A 20,119-nucleotide genomic window follows, 5' to 3' on the forward strand; every position below is an offset into this window, starting at 1 on the left:
TAATCCTGAAGCCAAGTCTGCAGGGGGTTCCTTTTTGTTTCAGATTTACTGAGTAGTTTGGGGCAGCAAAATATGTGTGCATGTGTGTCTGCCTGTGTGTGTATGCATGCGAAGGAGCTTAAAAGAAAGCAACTGGACTTCTTTAAGTTTCTTGAAGAGTCACCTCCCATCCAAGTTGTGAAAAAGGGCTACCATGGTACCTGGTAGACTGAGAACCCATACAGACATTAAAGGAAAATGACTTTCTCACTGATGAAAACACTGACATTCACATTTTCAGCAGATTGCTTTCAGAAAACCACTCTGATATCAGACAGAATTGTCAGCTCATTACTCTCTTTAAGACCTTTGTAGGTCAGAGCTAATTACTGAAAGTAACTCAAGACTTTGGCATATCTGTTGATTGCAAATCTGTTCTAACGCATGCCATCTTTGAGATGACAAAGTTGGAAGGCCTGTTTGGTCAGGTCATGTTCCTTAGCTTTCAGCCCCGCCCAGATACCCACTGGCTTTGATTTACACCAGTCTAACAAGCACATCATCAGTCAGGTGTGGTATTGCTTTTTGTTTAACTCAGAGGACAAGAGCAGGGAGATCACACAGTGAAGGAACACCCTAGGAAAGTCTCTGTGCTGTGATTTTTCTCCACAGAAGACATTTTACAGCTCTACAATTGTTTCTGGGAGAAGGTATAAGGAACTGTCTGTGGAGTCCTGCTGCTGCAGCTTGTCAGTCCAACACAGGTGTGTTTCATTTACTATTTTGTCTCTGTGCCTTCCCACTATTTTATATGACTTTTATGTGCATTCTACATAGATACATAGTCACAAATATTACTGTTGATGTAGTTGTCTACTTTTTTACTGTTTGTTGTTGATTGTATGGATAAACTTTTATATTTTTGTTTACGATATACAATCCTGTATTTGCTGTCATATCACCCAAATGTAAGCCATGATTAGTTAGTAGTTAGTTTTAGTTTTGATGGAGGTTTTTCTATCCATATACTGAAAGTCAGACCTGAATCATCTGTAAACTAAGTAGATTGTGTCAGGCATTGATCACATTCTCTATAGTTGTAGTTGTCCCCAAGTAGGACATTAAGATTAATATGTGATTAATATTCCACAGAGAGAGAAGGGTAAAGGTGCAACTGTTCCACCCTGAAGAGAAAACATGCAGTCACATGCAAATCCAAATTTCCTTTAAGTACAGATTATGTGCTCAAGCTGCATGCCTTAAGCAATAAACGGACACCAGTCTCTGGTTAAGACTTCTTGGAATTTCAGACTGGAATTTTGTCAGTGATTCTTCCTCATGTAAGCTGATCTGTCTGAATGAGAAAAAACAAATGTAAGTGTTGGAATTGGGTGTAAGGATCTTCCGACTTCCCTTCCAAATCGAGTAGGAAGAACCACTGTTGGCTCAGTGGACCATAAGACTGTTGGGTTTTTTTGTTTTTTTTAAATTATGCATTTAATTGTCCACCTGCTTGACTTAACAGACTAGTAAGATCTAGACTTCTTTCATACCTCGTGATTTCAGTAGCAGGAAGTATGATATCTCACACACAAACATGGCAGTCAAATAAAACTCCCGAAGTCCCTTTAGCGGTCATTCCTTTCCTCTACAGGAAAATCCTGCTTTTGATTGCAGGTGCCCTTCCCTTTAAGGGAAAACATGGACACGGACCATTGGAGGAAAATGCTCCCCATAGCGTAAGGGCTACCAGATGGTCTGAGTATATGGTTGATGGCTTCATAATACCTTTAATTTGTCACCTCTATGTTCATAACAAATAATTTGTCTTGATCCTTAATCCACATTAAATTTTACGAGCCAATCTAAGATTAAAGTTCTAAAATGGTTTTAAAATGTTTGTTTTTTTTGTTTTTGTTTTTACGTTTGGTGAGACAATTATATCTTCTCAGTTCCTGACTTTAATGTTGTTAAAGTCAGGAACTTAATGGTGACATCATTACAGGCACAGATAAAATATTGCCTTATGCCTGCAGTTTAGACAAACAATGAGACTGTAGATTTGTTTCTGTTTGTACTGTAAAAGGACCACTTGTAACTCTTGGACAAACTAGAATCATGGTTCCACCCAGGCTTCTTTTGTTCTCAAACATATTACTTTAAAAGTCGAAAGTTGCATGTCTGTGGATACATTTGTTTCTTTTAGAAGAAGGTTTTTAAAACTCTGCTTGTGTCATTCCTGTTATCCACCTTTCCAACTCGGCTTTAATTTTGCTTTGACTGTGATGTTGTACATTTGTATGTCATCTTTTTGACTTGTCATGAAGCTTTTTCTTGTCCCCCCAGCACTGTGTACATTGCCATGAGAAACAACTTGGGTTGAAGGTCATTTCTCTCCATGCAACGCTACTCTCATTACATTGCACCAATGGACCCTCAGGTTTGTCCACCACCTCTCAGTAGCAGCCAGTCAGTGATTAGTGGCCTTGACAAATCCCCAGCAAGCACTTTCAGACCTGGCCACTCACGGAGCAGCAGCACAGGTTCTGGCAAGCACTCAAAACAGGTAAAAAGAAAAAAAGACACTAATTATATTGTAAAGTAAAAGATAAAACTGTAACCCACTTGGTACAAATGGGCTTCCAGAGATTTTCTCCATTTCTGCCCCCTCTTGCAATCCATATCACAGAATTCCTCCAATTGACTGACACCTGAAACTAAAAGCTGTGTTTTCATAAATGTAATTTTAAAGTGCTTTCTGTCTCTATCAGTCTCGTCACTGGGAGGTAGTGGATGACTTGCAGCATGCTGACAGGGGCTTGGTTCCAGGGTCATCTGGAGACCTCAGTATTCCTGGGATCTGTGAGGGCTACTTGATGAAAAGGAGAAAATATCCGCTCAAAGGCTGGCACAAAGTGAGAGAATTTAAACTATTTTGCTCTTCCAGTTTCTCAGTGAAACTGTAGTAAATCCTGCAGGGTTGAACAGTGAAGATTTTTATCCACAACTAATTTGCCAAACTCTCTTTTTAGAGGTACTTTCTGTTGGAGAAAGGCATTCTCAAGTACTCAAAGACCCAGCAAGATGTAAGTCCAACACAAAAACATCAAACAATAATGATACGCTCTGATGAAGAATAAAGTGTTAAATGTCCTCTGCCATTGTGTTTAGATTCAAAGAGGGAAGCTGCATGGCTCTCTGGACATCAGCATGGCTGTCATGTCTGTGAATAAGAAGACCAAACGCATAGACCTGGATGCTGGAGACAACCTGTATCACCTCAAGGTAACTTATTGGTTCCAGGATGAGTCAAGTGTTTACTGTGGCTAGAATCGGATGTATCCAAATTAAATAAGTTCTCTTCTCTCTGGTATTAGGCAAAAAGTCACGACATTTTCTACATCTGGTTGACCAAGCTGTGTGCCCATCGTGTGTTCAGAAAAAATGAGGCCATGAGTGTCCACCGTGGTGTGCTTCATGCGCTTTCTTTGGGACAGAGCACTCTCCCGGCTTTCTCTCAGCAAAGCAGAGCAACAGTCAGTATAACTTCCTGCTCCAGTAAACTGTCCACAGCTGAAAGGAAATTTACTTTGTGCTATAGGAATCCAATCAAATGGAGAATCGCAGATAGACTGGTGAACATTTTTGCGACCAAAAAATGTTTGAGTATTAATAATTTGGATGATAATACTTTAGACAGCTGACTATCAAAAAATACAGAAAATGGTATTTATGTAATCCATGATCACTGTAGTCTGAAAAACAGCAGCTGCCCACAGATACTGTAATTGTGAAAGTGCTTTCTTTTAACCTTGATATATGATCCTGCAGATTCCTCACTATGCCAGCTCTGCATCGGTGTACCATCCAGAGATGGCAAGTCCTGCCCCAGCTGTTGCCAGTCAACCAGGTGTGACCAGCAAGGTATCAGCTTGGCTGCAGCAGACCCACGACATAGATGCAACCTCCAATGGTGAGAGCTGCATTAGAGATGGCGCCAGAAAGAGAGGCCTGATTCTTGATCATATGTCCTCCATATTTAACAATGAATACAGATTTGATCAGTAGGTGTGCCTGTCTCTTCGTTCCATTTCTAAACTGTGACCTTTAACCCACTGCCTATCAGAACTGGCTCGTTGTCAGGCAGATCTGACAGAACTGGCTCAACTTATCCAGAGACTGAATTGGCTGGAAGGAGGCTACCCTATCACTAACACAGACCTGGAGATGCGAATCAGCATGCAGGCAAGTATGCTGGTCCCAAATGTGAATGTGTGTCACTTGTCAAAGAATATTTAACAACCGGGGGGTGAGAAGTAATTTCACACAAAGTTTGATGTTTAATCTAAGCAAAAATCTGAAATGTTTTAAATGGGCTTTAAAATTTATGGTATCAAGCACAATAGGCATCCAGTAAAAAGGCTGTAACACTTCACCATAGTTTTTCTTTAGGAAATGCAAAAAGAAATTAAACAAAATACACCCATAATTGCTCATTCTGAAATATTTTTCCAGGTCATTCACTATCTTAACCAACTATATACCAGATTAGCCTTAACAGCACCATATATAAACTATAGGATGGAACTGTGATATAATGCTGTTGGGATTTCATTCTCAGCTTCAGAATTGCTCCACCCTAACCTGCAAAAGAAAATGGTCTGGAAAAAGAAGCTATAATTTTGTACTTCTGTGTTTAGAATCTCTCCCTGGAAAAACCCAAGAAAAAGAATGGGCGAATGCCGGGTCACTCCAGGACTCTGTCTCGTGCTGAGGCCATGGGGGGAATGGTAGGAATTTGTTACTTAATGTCTTGTTACAGTACCATCAGACAGCTCACCACTTTTTAGCCTCATCCAATTCTGTGACTCTTTTCCTTTTCTCTTCATCTCCAGCAGTTCACTTCCAGTCATCTGAGCACAAATTCCACTTCTGTACAGTCCATTCCAAACTACGTCTACTCTCAGCTGTCCAATCCTCAAGTCACCTCACCTGAAGCTAAGAAGCTCCACCAGGAGATCTGCACTGCTTCTCAGAGAGGTATGGCCTTGCTGCCACTTGGCTAAGTCTGACGCTCTCTGCATTAGCATTGACTTTTTTTTCCCTTTACATATTCCCTGACACATTTTGACATATTGCTGAGAGTGTGAGAATCCTCATCTATCACTTACACTTTTGCTGTGTTGCAGTTCACAGTTCTCTGAAGTCCATTCATGAGGTTTTGACCTTGGAGCGTGAGAGACTGAGGCAAGCCTGGACCGGCCCAGACATGCGGCAGAACACCTCACAGCAGCTCGCTACCATCTGTAGCACATTGTCTGAGGTAACAGACACATATGTATACAAACATGGACACTTCTGGCCTATGTGGAAGCAAACTTAACCTGACTTCTAATTCTTGATGTCATAAACCAGATAAAAACACAGACTAGATCCTTCACCATACCCCAGTTAGTGTCTTTCCAACACTCTAAATCTTAGTGTAGCCCTGCAAACGGCAACAATGGGCCCAGCCCTAAGTGATACTGTTGAGCAGGTTTGGGCTGTTTTTAGGTAAGACGGGCACAAGTTAATACAGGTGGAACTTAAAGGAACACACCTCAAGTATTCCTTTCTTTTCACACACAAATATGCATATAAAACGACTGCCGCATACTGAAACAAAGCAGTCAGGTTAGGGACTTGTTGGCTCCTGCTGTCAGACTGACTGTGCTTATGCAACACTTCTTGCTTTCCCCTTGGCTTCTTACCATGGTGCATGTGACTGCATGTTTGAACATCAGTGGCTGTGACTTTGGGCTTTATTTTGTTAATAGTTGCTTGGCAACTGGCTATCAACTGATATCCACAGTGATGAACATATCCCATGGTTAATAAATGTATGTTATTACCCTGTTTATTTACTGTTATATCACTCTACTGGAAACTGGTGAGACTTTCACCCTCTTGTTCAAAATCGCTTTAGAGTCGTTTACTAACCATAATTTAGTGAGTTTAAAGGGTAAATAAAGTTTTTCTACGAAGAATTGATTGATAAAGATCCATTTTTTTTTTTTTTTTTTTTTGCAAGAGGGTGTTTTGTTAATAGTTGAGAGGGTGTTTTGTTAATAGTTATATCCACAGTGATGGATAATTCAGAAATACTAAATGTCTGAAGGGACCTTTCCTAACCTGTACTAAGTTCATTTACTAAAGTCCTACCTGGCCCACTAAAAAGCTCTGTCCTTGCTAAGATATTATACATAATTCAGTTTGATTGTGCTGGTATTTACTGTACTGGAGAGCAACTGCACTTGGCAACAAGTAATATTTGCCTCACCTCTGCTGTGTTTGTGCTTTGGAGTGTGCGTGATATTCGCTGCATGCATTTTTGATCCTGTGTGTTTCTTCTGCACTTCTCCTGCATGGCTTGTGTGCATGTGTGCCTGCGCGCATGCAGCTTGATATACAGTCCCATCTGACCAAAGTCCATTCGCTTTCCCTGTCCTCTGACTCTTCTGAAGAATCCTTCTGCACTGTCCGTCCAGACCAGGTGTGTAGTGTATGTGTGTAGCATTATTATTATTTATTTTTTTCTGGTGTCACTGATAATCATCCTGATTAACATTGAATTCTAGCTCAGGATCATGAAGAAATTTTATCTGACTGAAGCTATAAGATTGTGGGAAACTTTGGTCAAAAGAAGGAAAACATGGAATGATTTACAGTCTAGTGACGTGGGTGGTGGTGCTGCTGTTATTCACAGTTGGGACAGCTGCACCTACAATTGTTACAGAGCAAGTTGTGTGGGTAGCACCTGTTGGAAATAACTGTGCATGTCAGTCGTCACTGTTCTGAATTTGCTTCGCAGCACTTACAGGTAGACTTGTTTATTGGACTTAAATGGTCAAACTATAGCTGGAACCATGTTTCATCCTTACAGAGAACGCCTTCCTTAAGTCGTCACAGTAACCGTCCACCTTCAGTGGCAGATTCTATGGCAGAGTATTTTGATGCTAGCGAGGTAATAGTGTGCGAGACTTCGTCAGAGGCCGAGGCTTCTGATGAATCGGGCCTGAGTGACATTACCACCACTAGCACATCAGAGCCTGAAGAAGGACATTGTGAGTATTTACTTTCAAATAAATCGCCACTGCACGATTTTCTGTGTCACAACAAAGGTTAACATGAAACAAAAACATCAAGTCATTGTTTCCTCTGTCCTCCACAGCTGCTGCTACTCTTAACTACAGAGAAAGTTTGAACAGCGCAAGTCACAAGCCACGGCCAGTGCCTCCTGATACTGGTAAAGTAATCTTCTGTTAAGCAAACCTGTAAATTTATATTTCAACATGGTAACCGCTAATATGAAAGGAATGATAACAGTAGGACAGACATGGCTGCTAATCGTGCTTCTGATTCACACAAAATTCAGACGTGAAGTAGCCTGTATACATTTGGAACCAAACTGTTGCTTTGTCAAAACCACTTAGAATTTGAGTTGCTTCACCTGTATATGGCTGCTGCTGCAAGCCGCTTTGCAAAGCATGCTCATCCGAGCTGAAACCTATGTCCCAAATGGCACTTGCCCATGGAAAAGGGCAGCAGGACAGCCATGAGCTTATCTGGGCTAATATGAGTTTATCTGGGCTAATGTGAGTTTCTGCCATAACTGGTGCTACCCATGACTCCAAAACCTACCTCAATTATGTTTAGTCCAGTAGAGCTTTGTTGGGTTGACAATAAAACTCTACAATATACACTCAAGTATACAGTGGGGTAAAATGATGTCCTCCTGGATCAAAGGTGCAAACTGTTTAAAAATAAAAAATAAAAAAATAAAAAAAAAATCTCGCTGACCTGCTCCTGATGCTGCAGAGTCGTCTTCTGGATGGAGGAGGAGTAAACAGTTGGTGGGAGGGGTGATGCGGGTCAGCCATGATGCTAGTGGCTTTACGAATGCAGCATGAGGTGTAAATGTTCTGTAGACTGGGTAGAGAGCTGCCAATAATCCTCCGGAGGGCTCTGCATGTTGATGCGTGGCAGTTTCCATACTAGACTATTTAATTGTCATTTGGGAGACCTTCAACATTTCTAACCATGTATGGCCTGTAATTTAATAAGGATCTTAAGAATCTCGAAACATGCTATAAAACAGCAGTTCCCAACCTTTTTTGCGCCACGGACCAGTTTGTCTGACAACATTTTCACAGACCTGCCTTTAAGATGTCGTGGATACATACAACAAAATAAAACCAGTACCGGTACCAAAAAAAGATTTATGCATAACACACAGGGAAAGACCCAGGGAAACAGAGTTTAAAAATAACGATTAAAACCATAAATTTCACACCCAAGCCTCAACTCACGGACCGGTACCGGTCCGTAGCCCGGGCATTGAGGACCGCTGCCATAAAAGGTTTTGGAAGCACCACCAGTGAGGCCTGGAACATGTGGATATTGTGATTATTCTTGGTTAGTTGACCAGGTTTATCTCATTTTGTGTGTGGTGTTGTTGTTGTTGTGTGTGTGTGTGTTGTATTTTTAATCATCCATTTTGTTTAATATGTTACGCTGTTTTGTGGTGTTACCATGCAGGTCGTCGCACTACCCTGCCTGCCCCCTGCGCAGACAACAGCCACATTGGCATTATGACCATCCTCTACAACAACATTGGCAAGGATCTGTCCAGAGTGTCTATGCCAGTTGCTCTCAATGAGCCACTCTCATTGCTGCAGAGGCTCAGTGAAGAACTGGAGTACTCTGAGCTGCTGGACATTGCCAGCAACATTGATGATCCATATGAGAGGATGGTGTGTTGGGATTGCTTATGATTTCTGACCCGCTGGGGGTCAAATCAAGTTGAATTTGGTGTAAGGCTTGTTCAGGATTTAGGAAAAAATTGTTTTTGTCTTGTTTGTTTTTAGGTTTATGTAGCAGCATTCTCCATCTCTGGTTATGCCTGGGCATCCTGGAGGAATCGTTACAAACCCTTCAACCCTGTCCTGGGTGAAACGTATGAGAATTACAGAGAAGACAAAGGATTCCAATACATTAGTGAACAGGTAACCTGAAGACATAATGATTCGGCTTATTGGTGTTTTAGAACAGACTTTAATGCTGTATTGTCTTATGTTTTCAGGTCAGTCACCATCCACCCATCTCTGCTTGCCATGCAGAGTCAGAAAACTTCACTTTCTGGCAAGGTGTGTTGTTTTTGTTTTTTGGTTTCTTAAGCAAGTCCCAGATATACAGCAATCAGACCTAACACTGCAGCTTTTCCTTCTTTAATTCTGCTCTCAGATCAGAGATGGAAGTACAAGTTTTGGGGCAAGTCTGTGGAGATCATCTCTTCTGGACTGGTTAATGTTACCCTACCCAGGTGATGATTTTATGCCACTTTTAACCACAAAAGATGTGAAACAAAGGGACAGTGTTTTAATATTAATAGTAGTATACAACACCATACACTAGTACAAGAGATGACAAAGAATCATTGCTCTATATCAAGATTGGTGAATAATTGAAACTTTTACATACAATAATGTTTTTATAAAAAAGGGACTGATCAAAAGCGTGTTTGTTTAGTTTTTTTTGGGTTTTTTTTTAAAAATAAATAACTGGCCTAATGTTGCTCCAAAGCTGGACAATTTCACCAAACTGTCCATTGAAGGAAGTGCAGTTTCTGGCACTTGCATGTTGGCTTAATTTTTCAAAGGCGTGATTTTTCCAGATGTGGATATTTCCAGAAGTGACAATATTAAAAATGTTAGTAAAAAGTAAACAAGATGGACTAAAGCAAAGGATGGCTGGTTTGCAGTTTGCTGTCACAAGGCACCAGCATTTCTAGAAATCCATATACAATTTGAGCCTGTACGATCTACGATCTCATCTACATTTAAAAACTGTTTCAATTTCATTATGCAATGATCACAGTATAATTTGTTTTTTGTTTAGTTATGGTGATCACTATGAATGGAATAAGGCCGTTACATGTATCCACAATGTCCTGAGTCAGCAACGCTCTTTGGAGCACTATGGTGAGGTGACCATCAGAAACACAAAGAGTGATGTGTGCACCTGCAAGATTACCTTTGTCAAGGTAAGGACATGCACATATGCATATTTTTTCTAATTTAGCCAGAGGTCCATGTAATGCATTGAAATTGTGCTAAGTGCCTTCATCTTTTCATCCCAGTCCCGCTACTGGAGCTCGGACAGCAGTAAGAATGAGGTGCAGGGTGTGGTTTTGGACCAGGCTGGGTCAGTGATTCATCGTTTCGGAGGTCTCTGGCATGAAGGCATTTTCTGTGATACACTACCTACACCAAAATGTATCTGGAAACCCAGTGAGTACCACTGTTCAGCGCTCAAATCCCTCACAAATTACTCCAATCCTATGACTCATGTAAAGACCACCGTCAACCTGAGCCAAGACTGACTCATTGATCTCTTCCACAAATGATTAAGCTAATCTACTTTATACACAAACGCTGAGTTTTGTCAACTATGTTCAAGTTTTAGATGAAAGATCTTTAAATATCCACGATATCCTTTTCTATACAGATGTACAGCCTGATGACTATGTCAAGTTCTATGGCTTCTCAAGTTATGCCAGGGAACTTAATGAACTGACTTCAGAATTGAAGGCTGTCCTTCCACCTACGGACACACGTTTCAGACCGGACCAGAGGTATCCACAAGATCTTGTTTAATTTAAACTATGGTAGACTGACAGACATTTCTGCACCATCTTCTGTGCGCTCCAATTCCTTACTCTTGTCTGCTCTATCAGGCTCCTGGAGGAGGGAAAAATAGCAGAAGCAGATAAAAGGAAGGATGAGGTGGAGGAGAACCAAAGGGAAAGGAGGAAAGAAATGGCCAAGAAAGGGGAGGAACACATCCCCAGGTTCTTCAGGTGAGAAGCTTTCCTCGTTGCCTCGTTCTGGTTTTGTGGTGGACTGTCAAAAGTCTAGTTAATAATTCAAGCAGCAACACATCTGGTGTCCTTTTCTTCAGTATCAGCCTTTTTTCTGTAGGAAATGTATATAAATGTCATTTTCTAATCTGTTTACAAGATGTGGGGTTTGCTCAAGCGCATGCCTTTTAATATGGGAGTATTTGGATATTATTTTGAATGTAACAAAGACCACAAGATGGAAAGAGATTACTCTGTCCAACCAATAATGGTGGTAAAAGCTGGTATTTAAAGCACTAAATAATAAACATGATGGCAGTTTAAAAGGAGGGGGAGGGGGGCCCATTTAGTTAAAAAAAACAAACAAAAAAAACAAAAAAACATCCAGGATTGTTTCCCAGACAGGGTATAGGATGGCCTTAATTTTAAGGTGGTTTTAAAGACCTAACTAAACTGTTAGGTCAGTGGCTAATGGCTATCTTTTTATTATTTTATTATATTTTCTTCTACTGTATCATGCTGCTGAGTGACTGCTGCTCGTCAAACACATTTCATTGCAATGTTGACCCTGTGCTAACTTGCATATGACAAATAAAACTGAAACTAATAAGAGCTTAAATAAAATGTTTGATGCCTAACATAGTTGGGTATCAGCAGCTTGTTCTGTTTTTTGTTTTGTGGTGATCGGCTGCCTCACTGATACTGTCAACAGAAGAGGTTCTTGGATGTGATTATAAACGTCACATTCTTTAGAGTGTTCTAAGAGTCTGTATTTTCCCACAGAAATCTATGTATTTTTATTTATTTAGGCTTATTAATGTTTCCAGGTTGAATGACATTCCAGTGTTGCATGTCACTAATTGGTCTGTTTTCCCAGAAAATCGGTGGATGAAGCTGGCAGAGAGGTGTGGCTGTACAATGGGACATACTGGATGCTCCGCAAAGACCCTGGCTTTGCCAATACTGAAAATCTGGATCTGTGGTAGAAATCTACACCCACCTGAACATGAGGCTGAATAAAAGCGGATTCATGTGAACACATAATGGCAGAATGAACACGTCGTCAATAAAAGTAATCAGCTATAACTATTTGTGATTATTAGCCTGGTGAAGAATAAACAGTATTGACCCAACAGCGGTGACCAAAGGGCCAAAATACTGCTACCAGTGGTGCAAGGGTATAGAGGGAAAGGGCTTTAAGAAGCATAAATGAACCTCTCATTAGTTTCATTTTGGTTCCAGTGTAGAGATGAGATGCTACTAAGGTACAAATGAAGACTGATTTAGATGAAGCCAGATGTCTTTCCTGCCTTTTTGCCTTTCTCTGCCATAAAGAAAATCTGAAATATTATCATTTATGTTTAAGAAGCAAAGCTTAACTTGAATTCTATTTTAAATTGCTGCCATTTAGGAAAAAATTGGGTAAAATGTTTTCTTGATGTAAATAGTAGTTGATTTATAACATTTTATGTCATGTGTTTGTAAATTTTAATATCAGGCTCAAAGTGTTAAATGCTTTCTTGTAGAGGGGCTTATGTGGTATTTTGCAGGTGAACTGGTGCTGTTCTCAGTGGGTCTTACTGTTTAAACAAAGTCTGTATGCATGTTGTGTTGGGTCACATTGGTGAATCCATATACCAGAATGAATCAAGCGCCATTTCAACCCAGCATTCTTCATTTCTCTGTCCTTGATGAGCTGAAACACCTCTTAGACATTTAGACTGTGAGTTGAATCAGTGAAGGGTTTTTATGTTTCAATAGTGGATTTTTTAATAAGGAAAAGAGATGGCTGTTAAATCATTGTGAATGTTTTCTTTCAGTGGTTTAGTTTCAAATAAAAGGTTCTAGATCAACATTAAACTTCTGTTCATTACTAAACTGCACTACAAAATTGCTGCCTAGAATCTGGACTTGTATTTATAAAGAAGTGAATATTTGCAACTGTGGTTGTTGTGAAATCCTCCAGTGCTGACTCATGCTCCTGTTTGGTTATCTTTCAAGGCTGTCATTATGTTGCACACACAAGCAACTGAAGCATGCTAACACGTAGACAGCAGGTGTACATGTTGTAACATTTGTTTGTTTTTTTTTTTCCCTTATTCACCAGGAAGTGAAACTCTTAATATTCTTGAGTAGCAGCATATTTAAATCTCTTATCATCCACCGAAGCGGTTTACTATACACAGTTGGCAAGATATGTGGCCTTGTCAGTTTTGTCATGAAAGTGAACTACTTCTTTTTACCTGGCTAAATCACAACTTATGCTGAACACATGACCTGCTCCTGTCCAGAGGTCTTTACAACAAAACCGGCTTCTGGCTTATTCAGGTAATTTTTTTGTACTAATGCGGTTCACTTCTTATCGGGGTAAATCACCATGGTAACTTAAACTGTGAACGTAATCTGCTCCAGAGCAGGTTTGGTTCCAGATTAGAAATCAAGAGACATGCCGTCACCACCTGCTGACCTGACCTGCAGATCTCCAGAAAATGTGACACCATTTTCTGGAAGATTCCTCAGACCTGTGTGTGGGTGTAAAATTTTGTGGGTTTTGTCTTTTTGTTTTTCCTTTTGACAGTGAACAATGCAATGACTGTTTTATTCAAGCTGCTGAGAGAATTAAAAACTAAAGGCAGCAGGTTATGTTCAGAGTTTGGGTTTAAAATCAAGCACTCCATTTTCATAGATTCTTTTATGTAAAGTATGTTTTGAGTGCAACATGGATTCTCTGCTGGTGCAGCTTGTTAAGGCACACCTTACTAAAACTGCTGAATGAAGCCTTGCATTGTTAATGGAATATCCATGTGTTTGTTATAAATGTTGTTGTGATTATTAGCCTGGTGAAAAATAAACAGTATTGACCCAATAGCAGTGACCAAAAGGCCAAAATCTGCCTATTTGTCTGTTTTTACACAGCTGGAAAGACAAATACACACCAAGAATACCTGTTCAGCCAATAAAATTAATTTCACTTTGATCTGCGACAAACAGACTATCGGGCTGTGAAACAGCAAGCTCTGTTTAAACTGATCCAGTTTAAAGTTTCAGAGCAGTAATGTGCAGCTATAGAGATAAACGGCACTGAGTGCGCAACCAGGTATTGAAACTATTAAGTGCAAGTAAATAATATTGTCTCATCCCCAGTGTTGGGCAGGTTACTTTGAAAAAGTAATTAATTACAGTACTAGTTACTACTTCAAAAAAGTTATTTATTTATCAACCTTTATTTAACCAGGAAGATCCCATTGAGATTAAAAACCTCTTTTTCAAGGGAGACCTGGCCAAGATAGGCAGCAGCAGATGTCTCACAGTTACAGAAATTACTCAAACACAGGCAGCAACAACACACATGCAACAATAAGTGAAAGAATACAAATAAAATAAAAAATAAAATTCAAATAAAATAAAAAGTCAGTTAAAATGACAATCTAATTGAAACAGTTGCATGTTATGGACTTGGCCTCAAGGATTCGTAGTTTAGATTTAAAATCACTTAATGAAATGAATTCAGTCATTTTCCATTCCTTCTGCAGTTTGTTCCAGGCCAAGGGTGCTAAATGGACAAAAGCTCTTTTACCAAGTTCAGTTCGGGCAAATGGAACAGAAAGCAACAAGTAACCATGCGGACGAAGAGAATACCGACCAGCATGTTTCATTACAAGCAGGGAACATATATAAGAAGGCAGCAACCCAAGTATTGCCTTATATATAAAACTGTATAAATGACAGTTCCTCCGACTTACCAAAGCAGGCCATCCTACCTGAGAGTATAACTCACAGTGGTGAGTCTGAAATTTACGGTTAGTGATGAACCTCAGAGAAGCATGATACACAGAATCAACCATTCGAAGACATTCCCGGTCCCCAAAAAGAACCGGCCCAATGAGCTGAATGACTTCCGACCGGTGGCACTGACGTCACATCTTATGAAGACTCTAGAGCGGCTCTTCCTCAACCTCCTCCGACCACAGGTACAACATGCCCAGGACCCACTACAGTTTGCATACAAGGCGGGTGTCGGAGTGGAGGATGCCATCCTGTACCTCCTACACAGAGCCCACTCACACCTGGATGGGGGAAAAGGCACGGTCAGGATCCTGTTTCTTGACTTTTCCAGTGCCTTTAATACCATCCGGCCCTGTATGCTTCAAGAAAAACTGAACAGGATGGAGGTGGACCCCTGCCTGGTGGCTTGGATCTCTGACTACCTCACCGACAGACCACAGTACGTCAGGCTGAAGGACATCACGTCTGACACAGTGGTCAGCAGCACAGGAGCACCACAGGGAACTGTGCTGTCCCCTCTTCTCTTCACCCTGTACACCTCTGACTTCTGCTACAACTCTGAATTATGCCACATTCAGAAGTTTGCAGACGACACAGCCATCATGGGGTGTATCTGGGATGATCAGGAAGAGGAGTACAGAAGTCTGGTGAGGAACTTTGTCGCATGGAGTCACACAAACCACCTGCAACTCAACACCTCAAAGACTAAGGAACTGGTTGTGGACTTCGGGAGGTCTAGAGCAGGTCCACTGCCGGTTCAGATAGAGGGGGAGGAGGTGGAGGTGGTCAACAAGTACAAGTACCTCGGGCTGTGGGTGGACAATAAACTGGACTGGTCATGCAACACAGAGCACCTGTATAAAAAAGCCCAAAGCCGACTGTACTTCCTCAGGAGGCTGAGGTCTTTTAACATCTGCAGGAAGCTCCTGAGGATGTTTTACCAGTCGGTGGTTGCTGGAGTACTTTTCTTTTTTTCTTTTTTTTTTCTTTTTTTTTTTTTTGGCCTGTCCCGTTTGGCTCTTTTGCCATCAGAATTGTTGTCTAAAGGCAAAGAAAGATGCCCAACGGATTTACTTTACCAAACTGACCATCCCAGCCTTGCCGTAATGGTCCATTTGATTCACCTTTTATTGTTTATTTTATTTTCACTTACTGAATACGGGACAGACTTGACTGGGGGAAAGAAGGGGAGAAAGAAAGAGGGAAAGAGAAACAGCTGAGAAGAGGGACGGGGGAGAAGGGCAAAAGACAAAAACCAACAGAACGGGCAGAGAAAAAAAAATGCATATATCAATCACCTGGATCACCTGCTGAGAAAGAAAAAAGAAAGCAAGCAGAAGAGAACAAGAGTAATAGAATAAACAACATCACAATGATATATGGGAATATGACAGTAAATACTAAATGTTAAACATTATTGTGCAGCACATAAGATCAACAGAACACAGTGTGCTTTGAGGTAGGAGCCAAAAAGGGTGTAGTTTGTGGGTGTGATCACCCGTGTGTACACCTGTGAGCATGGACGCGCTTGTTTTTTGTTTTTTAAAAGGTTCCTTCATGTAATAATCTGCTAGAGGGTGTGGGGGGGCCACAGCCCCGTCCTCCAGGGCGTGAAGCAGGTGTGGAGGAGATCAAAACTCCAGACATCCAGAGGCCCCCAGAACACAAGAGACCAAGGAAGACCAACAGAGGGGCAGCTGCGCCACTGTCCCGGAAAGAGCTGAGGAGAGTCCCAGATGAGGGCTCACTCAGCAGCCGTGGAGCAGAAGCCAGGGGGAGTTGCAGTGACGCGCCCGTGAGCTCCGCCGGCAGCCAGCTGCGCCTGAGCACCCCACCTCCGAAGTGGCCCGAGCGAGCCCCAGGCTCCAGGCCCCGATAAGCGGCCGCCAAGGAGTGAGCCGGTGTGTACCTGGACGCCCATCCCCGGACACAAAGAACCACCAACGCACCGATGTCTGAGGGGGTCCGCCACTGGCAGGGGAAGTGGTGGTAGGGGGAGATAGGCCTCCAAACCTTGGAGGGCCTGAGATGTCCCCAGAGAGGTGGCGCCTGACACCCAACCTGACATATAGACACAGACATACAGGCACACACAGATACAAACATCCATTCCCACCCTCATGCTCTCATATGCACTTACTCCACACTCAACCAACGTGGAGACAGACATAAAGAGACGTTGTACACACGATCACACTCCCCAAGCGTACTCTACAAACCGGGTCTAGGTGCCCCCGCCCCTGGAGGGGGGAACTGCACCCAGACCCAGGTGGTGTTTCCCTTTTCCCTGCGGTGGGGGGAGGCAGACCGCCCCGACTCCGCAGCAGCAGGAAGGCTCCACACTCCAGACCGCAGTCGGACGGCCAACTCCTCCTCCTAGTCCTAGCCCCCCTGCTCCAGCAGGTCGCAGAGAACGGGGGTGAGAGAAGACTCCAAACCTCCCTCCACCCGCTCATTGTAATGTTGATGCATGTGTGTTCTAAGGTGCATTTAAAACCCAGGAGGGCTTGGAGCTACCTGCCAGAGAGCAGCAGGTAAGCGCATGGTCCCTCCTGCTAGCCCTCAATGTCTACGTGTATTTAAAATTGAGAGGTGGGCAACGATGCCAGGGGTGGGGTGTACACCCTGATGGTACTTTGGACTCCGTGTATCGTGCCCACCCCCAAGATCCTATATGTATGTGTAATGAGAGTGTGAGTAATGTGAATGTCTAAGTTGTGGGATAAAATTGAGGCAGAGGCAGCCAGAAGGGGACAGAGGGGGGGGGGGGGGGAGTAGCCTCCTCTGCACCCTGGTGACATACCCCTACTCCAAGGCCCTGCATGTGTGGGTGGTGGAGCGGGAAGAGGGAGGCAGCTGGAGATGGGGAGGGAAGGAAGGGAGGGGCAAGTGACCCCTCCCTGGGGCCAGCTCCCCCGCTGACCCCAGTAGGCACCCCCATACTCCGCGACCCACCAGGGAAAGGGGGCCCAGGCCCATCCAGACCGGGCCCAGTGCAGCAGCGCCGCCCGGCCCCACAGAGCCCGGGACAGTCCACCCAACCCCACCACAGAGAAAACTGCACCCACCCCACCATCCACTCATCTTCCAGACTACATAAGACAATAAACACCCAGGCTGAGATCTTCCTCCACCTCTCCTGTATCTCCCCCTCCTGCAGAGGGAGCTCCTGAGGAGAGGAAAGCTCCTGCAAGATGTGACAATCTCCCCCACCAGTTGAAGAGCCCCCCAGGTGGCTCGACGCACCGGCGGCACCCTGCTCCAGGGCTGGGCCCCCATGCACCCACCCGCCCACAACCCCGGCAACACACCAACCAGGACCCAAGCCCCCGAGGCCCGGTCCGGGTCCCAGCCCAGAGACGGAGCGCCCCCAGAACCTCACGCCCATCCCGGACCCACCCAGGGGCAGCCAGGCTACCAGGTCAGTAACCCACGTCCGTCAGCACAGACCCTCCCCTAGCCCCGCTGCACGCAGCCGCGAGGAAACAGTCACCTGAGAGCCAACAGAGCCCCTAACCGGACATGACCGCTACCCCGGGTTGAGCCCCCCAAGGAAGATGCCTCCGGGGAACCCCCCGACGCCCTAAGCCTGTCCCTACCCCCACACCAATCACAACAGTGAAGGCGGGACCAAACTATGACCCCCCACCCCCACTAGGTGATGGAGCTGATCAAAGGAGCCCAGAGCAATTGATCTGATGTGGTGGCAGAGGCTGTATCAAGACTAATGTAATCTAATAGATAATTTCTATATTGGTTAGAATTAAGATTATTTTTATTTTTCCAGTTCATGAGGACTGTTTTCTTGGCTATGCATAGGGCAGTGAAAACCATATGGGCGATATTCTTTTCTGAAGTGACATTATCTAAGCTGCCCAACAAACACACTAAGGGGGAAGTTGGAATGTTACATTTCAGACACTTCGATAAGTCTTCACATATCTCGCGCCAAAACTTCTGAACTGGTGGACAGAACCAAAGAGCGTGGATATAATTGTCCGGTGAATTGGTTTGGCAGTGTGAGCAGTTGTTGGTAGACGTAAAGCCCATCTTGAACATCCGATGACCTGTATAGTGCACTCTATGTAATATTTTGTATTGAATTAATTGAAGACTGGGATTTCTAATTAGATGAAAGGTTTTTAAGCAAATCTGAGACCAGAAGTTTAGGTCTAAGTTAACTGATAAATCCGCTTCCCATTTTGCAATAGGAAGTGATATTGACCTTATTGCTTTGTCATCTTGAAGTGGTCATGTGATTGGCTTACCACGACTACTTTATTCTTCCTCAGACAAACAGCAGCACTCCTGCCAATGTTTTGCCCTCTAGCTCCAGGTGTTGTGCCAGAAAGTGATCGTTGGGCAGACAGTGATTGCCGTCCGCGGGAGCGCGCGCAGCTGCTTAAAGCTGTAGCGTCCAGATTACTTACAGCTACTTCCGTGCAACTGATATAAGATGCGGTAGGAAGACAGCTTCAACCGTCTGTTTACTAAAAAAAATAATGCGGTGCAGTCGCGTTACTTTCTTCTTAGTAACGGTAACGGTGTTGTAACGATACAAATAGTAATTAGTTAGATTACTCGTTACTGAAAAAAGTAACACTGTTATTCCCATCACTGCTCATCCCTTTGCGTGTTGTTTTACTGGTATAGGTTAATGATTTTTAACTATTGTTACCACCATTAGATAATGTCTCTGGAGTAGGTGGCACTCATAGGGATAATAACACATCAGAGCTGCTTTTCCACCATCCCTGGACTCGCACCAGTTTGCATACAGGGAGAACCGGTCAACCGAGGATGCGATCGCCACAGAGCTGCACACATTACTGAAGCACTTGGAACACAGGAACACCTATGCACGGCTCCTCTTTGTAGACTACAGCTCGGCTTTTAATACCATCCGGCCATACAAACTCCGTCCCAAACTCCACCAACTGGGACTTAACTCCTCTCTGTGCAACTGGCTTGTGGACTTCCTCACTAACCGTAGACAGAGTGTCAGAGTGGGTAAGAACACTTCTTCCACCCTTGTGGTCAACACCGGTGCCCCTCAGGGGTGTGTTCTGAGCCCTCTGCTATACACTCTCTTCACCCATGACTGTATTTCCTCCTGCGCATCCAATCTCATTGTTAAGTTTGCAGATGACACCACAGTGCTCGGACTTATATCCAACAATGATGAGACAAACTATAGGACAGAGGTGCAACAACTAGAGTCATGGTGCCACGACAATAACTTGGTCTTAAACACCAAAAAGACCAAGGAGATCATTGTAGATTTCCGGAAGAGGGGTCATAACAACCATCTGCCTCTCTTCATTGGCAGTGAGGCGGTGGAGAGGGCGAGCAGTTTTAAATTCTTGGGGGTAACTGTGACCGAGGACCTGTCCTGGGGCAACCATATCACCTCAGTTGCACGGAAGGCCCAACAGCGCCTCTACTACCTGAGGAGAC

The 20,119-nt window shown here is 43.3% G+C and overlaps 1 protein-coding gene across 5 annotated transcripts; it reads left to right on the forward strand.

The window, feature by feature from the left end:
• Positions 1 to 499: 499 nt before the first annotated feature.
• LOC101485211 (oxysterol-binding protein-related protein 7) lies at positions 500 to 12,736 on the forward strand. Of its 5 annotated transcripts, none has more exons than XM_004562869.2 (24): positions 500 to 549; positions 652 to 743; positions 2,326 to 2,545; positions 2,751 to 2,894; positions 3,012 to 3,065; positions 3,151 to 3,264; positions 3,357 to 3,515; positions 3,811 to 3,952; positions 4,106 to 4,224; positions 4,680 to 4,769; positions 4,875 to 5,019; positions 5,169 to 5,302; positions 6,419 to 6,511; positions 6,902 to 7,082; positions 7,190 to 7,264; positions 8,557 to 8,771; positions 8,886 to 9,023; positions 9,101 to 9,164; positions 9,262 to 9,340; positions 9,916 to 10,060; positions 10,157 to 10,307; positions 10,525 to 10,651; positions 10,754 to 10,876; positions 11,754 to 12,736. In XM_004562869.2, the coding sequence occupies exons 3-24, from the start codon at positions 2,378 to 2,380 to the stop codon at positions 11,860 to 11,862; spliced, it is 2,769 nt and encodes a 922-aa protein (XP_004562926.1). In that variant the 5' UTR covers positions 500 to 549; positions 652 to 743; positions 2,326 to 2,377; the 3' UTR covers positions 11,863 to 12,736. The 5 variants fall into 5 exon arrangements, with proteins under 5 accessions (XP_004562926.1, XP_076739064.1, XP_004562925.1 ...); XM_076882949.1 differs by lacking the exon at positions 500 to 549 and adding an exon at positions 1,634 to 1,718 and having other exon boundaries at positions 556 to 743; XM_004562868.3 differs by lacking the exon at positions 500 to 549 and having other exon boundaries at positions 556 to 743.
• Positions 12,737 to 20,119: the final 7,383 nt, after the last annotated feature.

The sequence above is a fragment of the Maylandia zebra genome, linkage group LG4 (genome assembly GCF_041146795.1).
Source record: "Maylandia zebra isolate NMK-2024a linkage group LG4, Mzebra_GT3a, whole genome shotgun sequence".
NCBI lineage: Eukaryota > Metazoa > Chordata > Actinopteri > Cichliformes > Cichlidae > Maylandia > Maylandia zebra.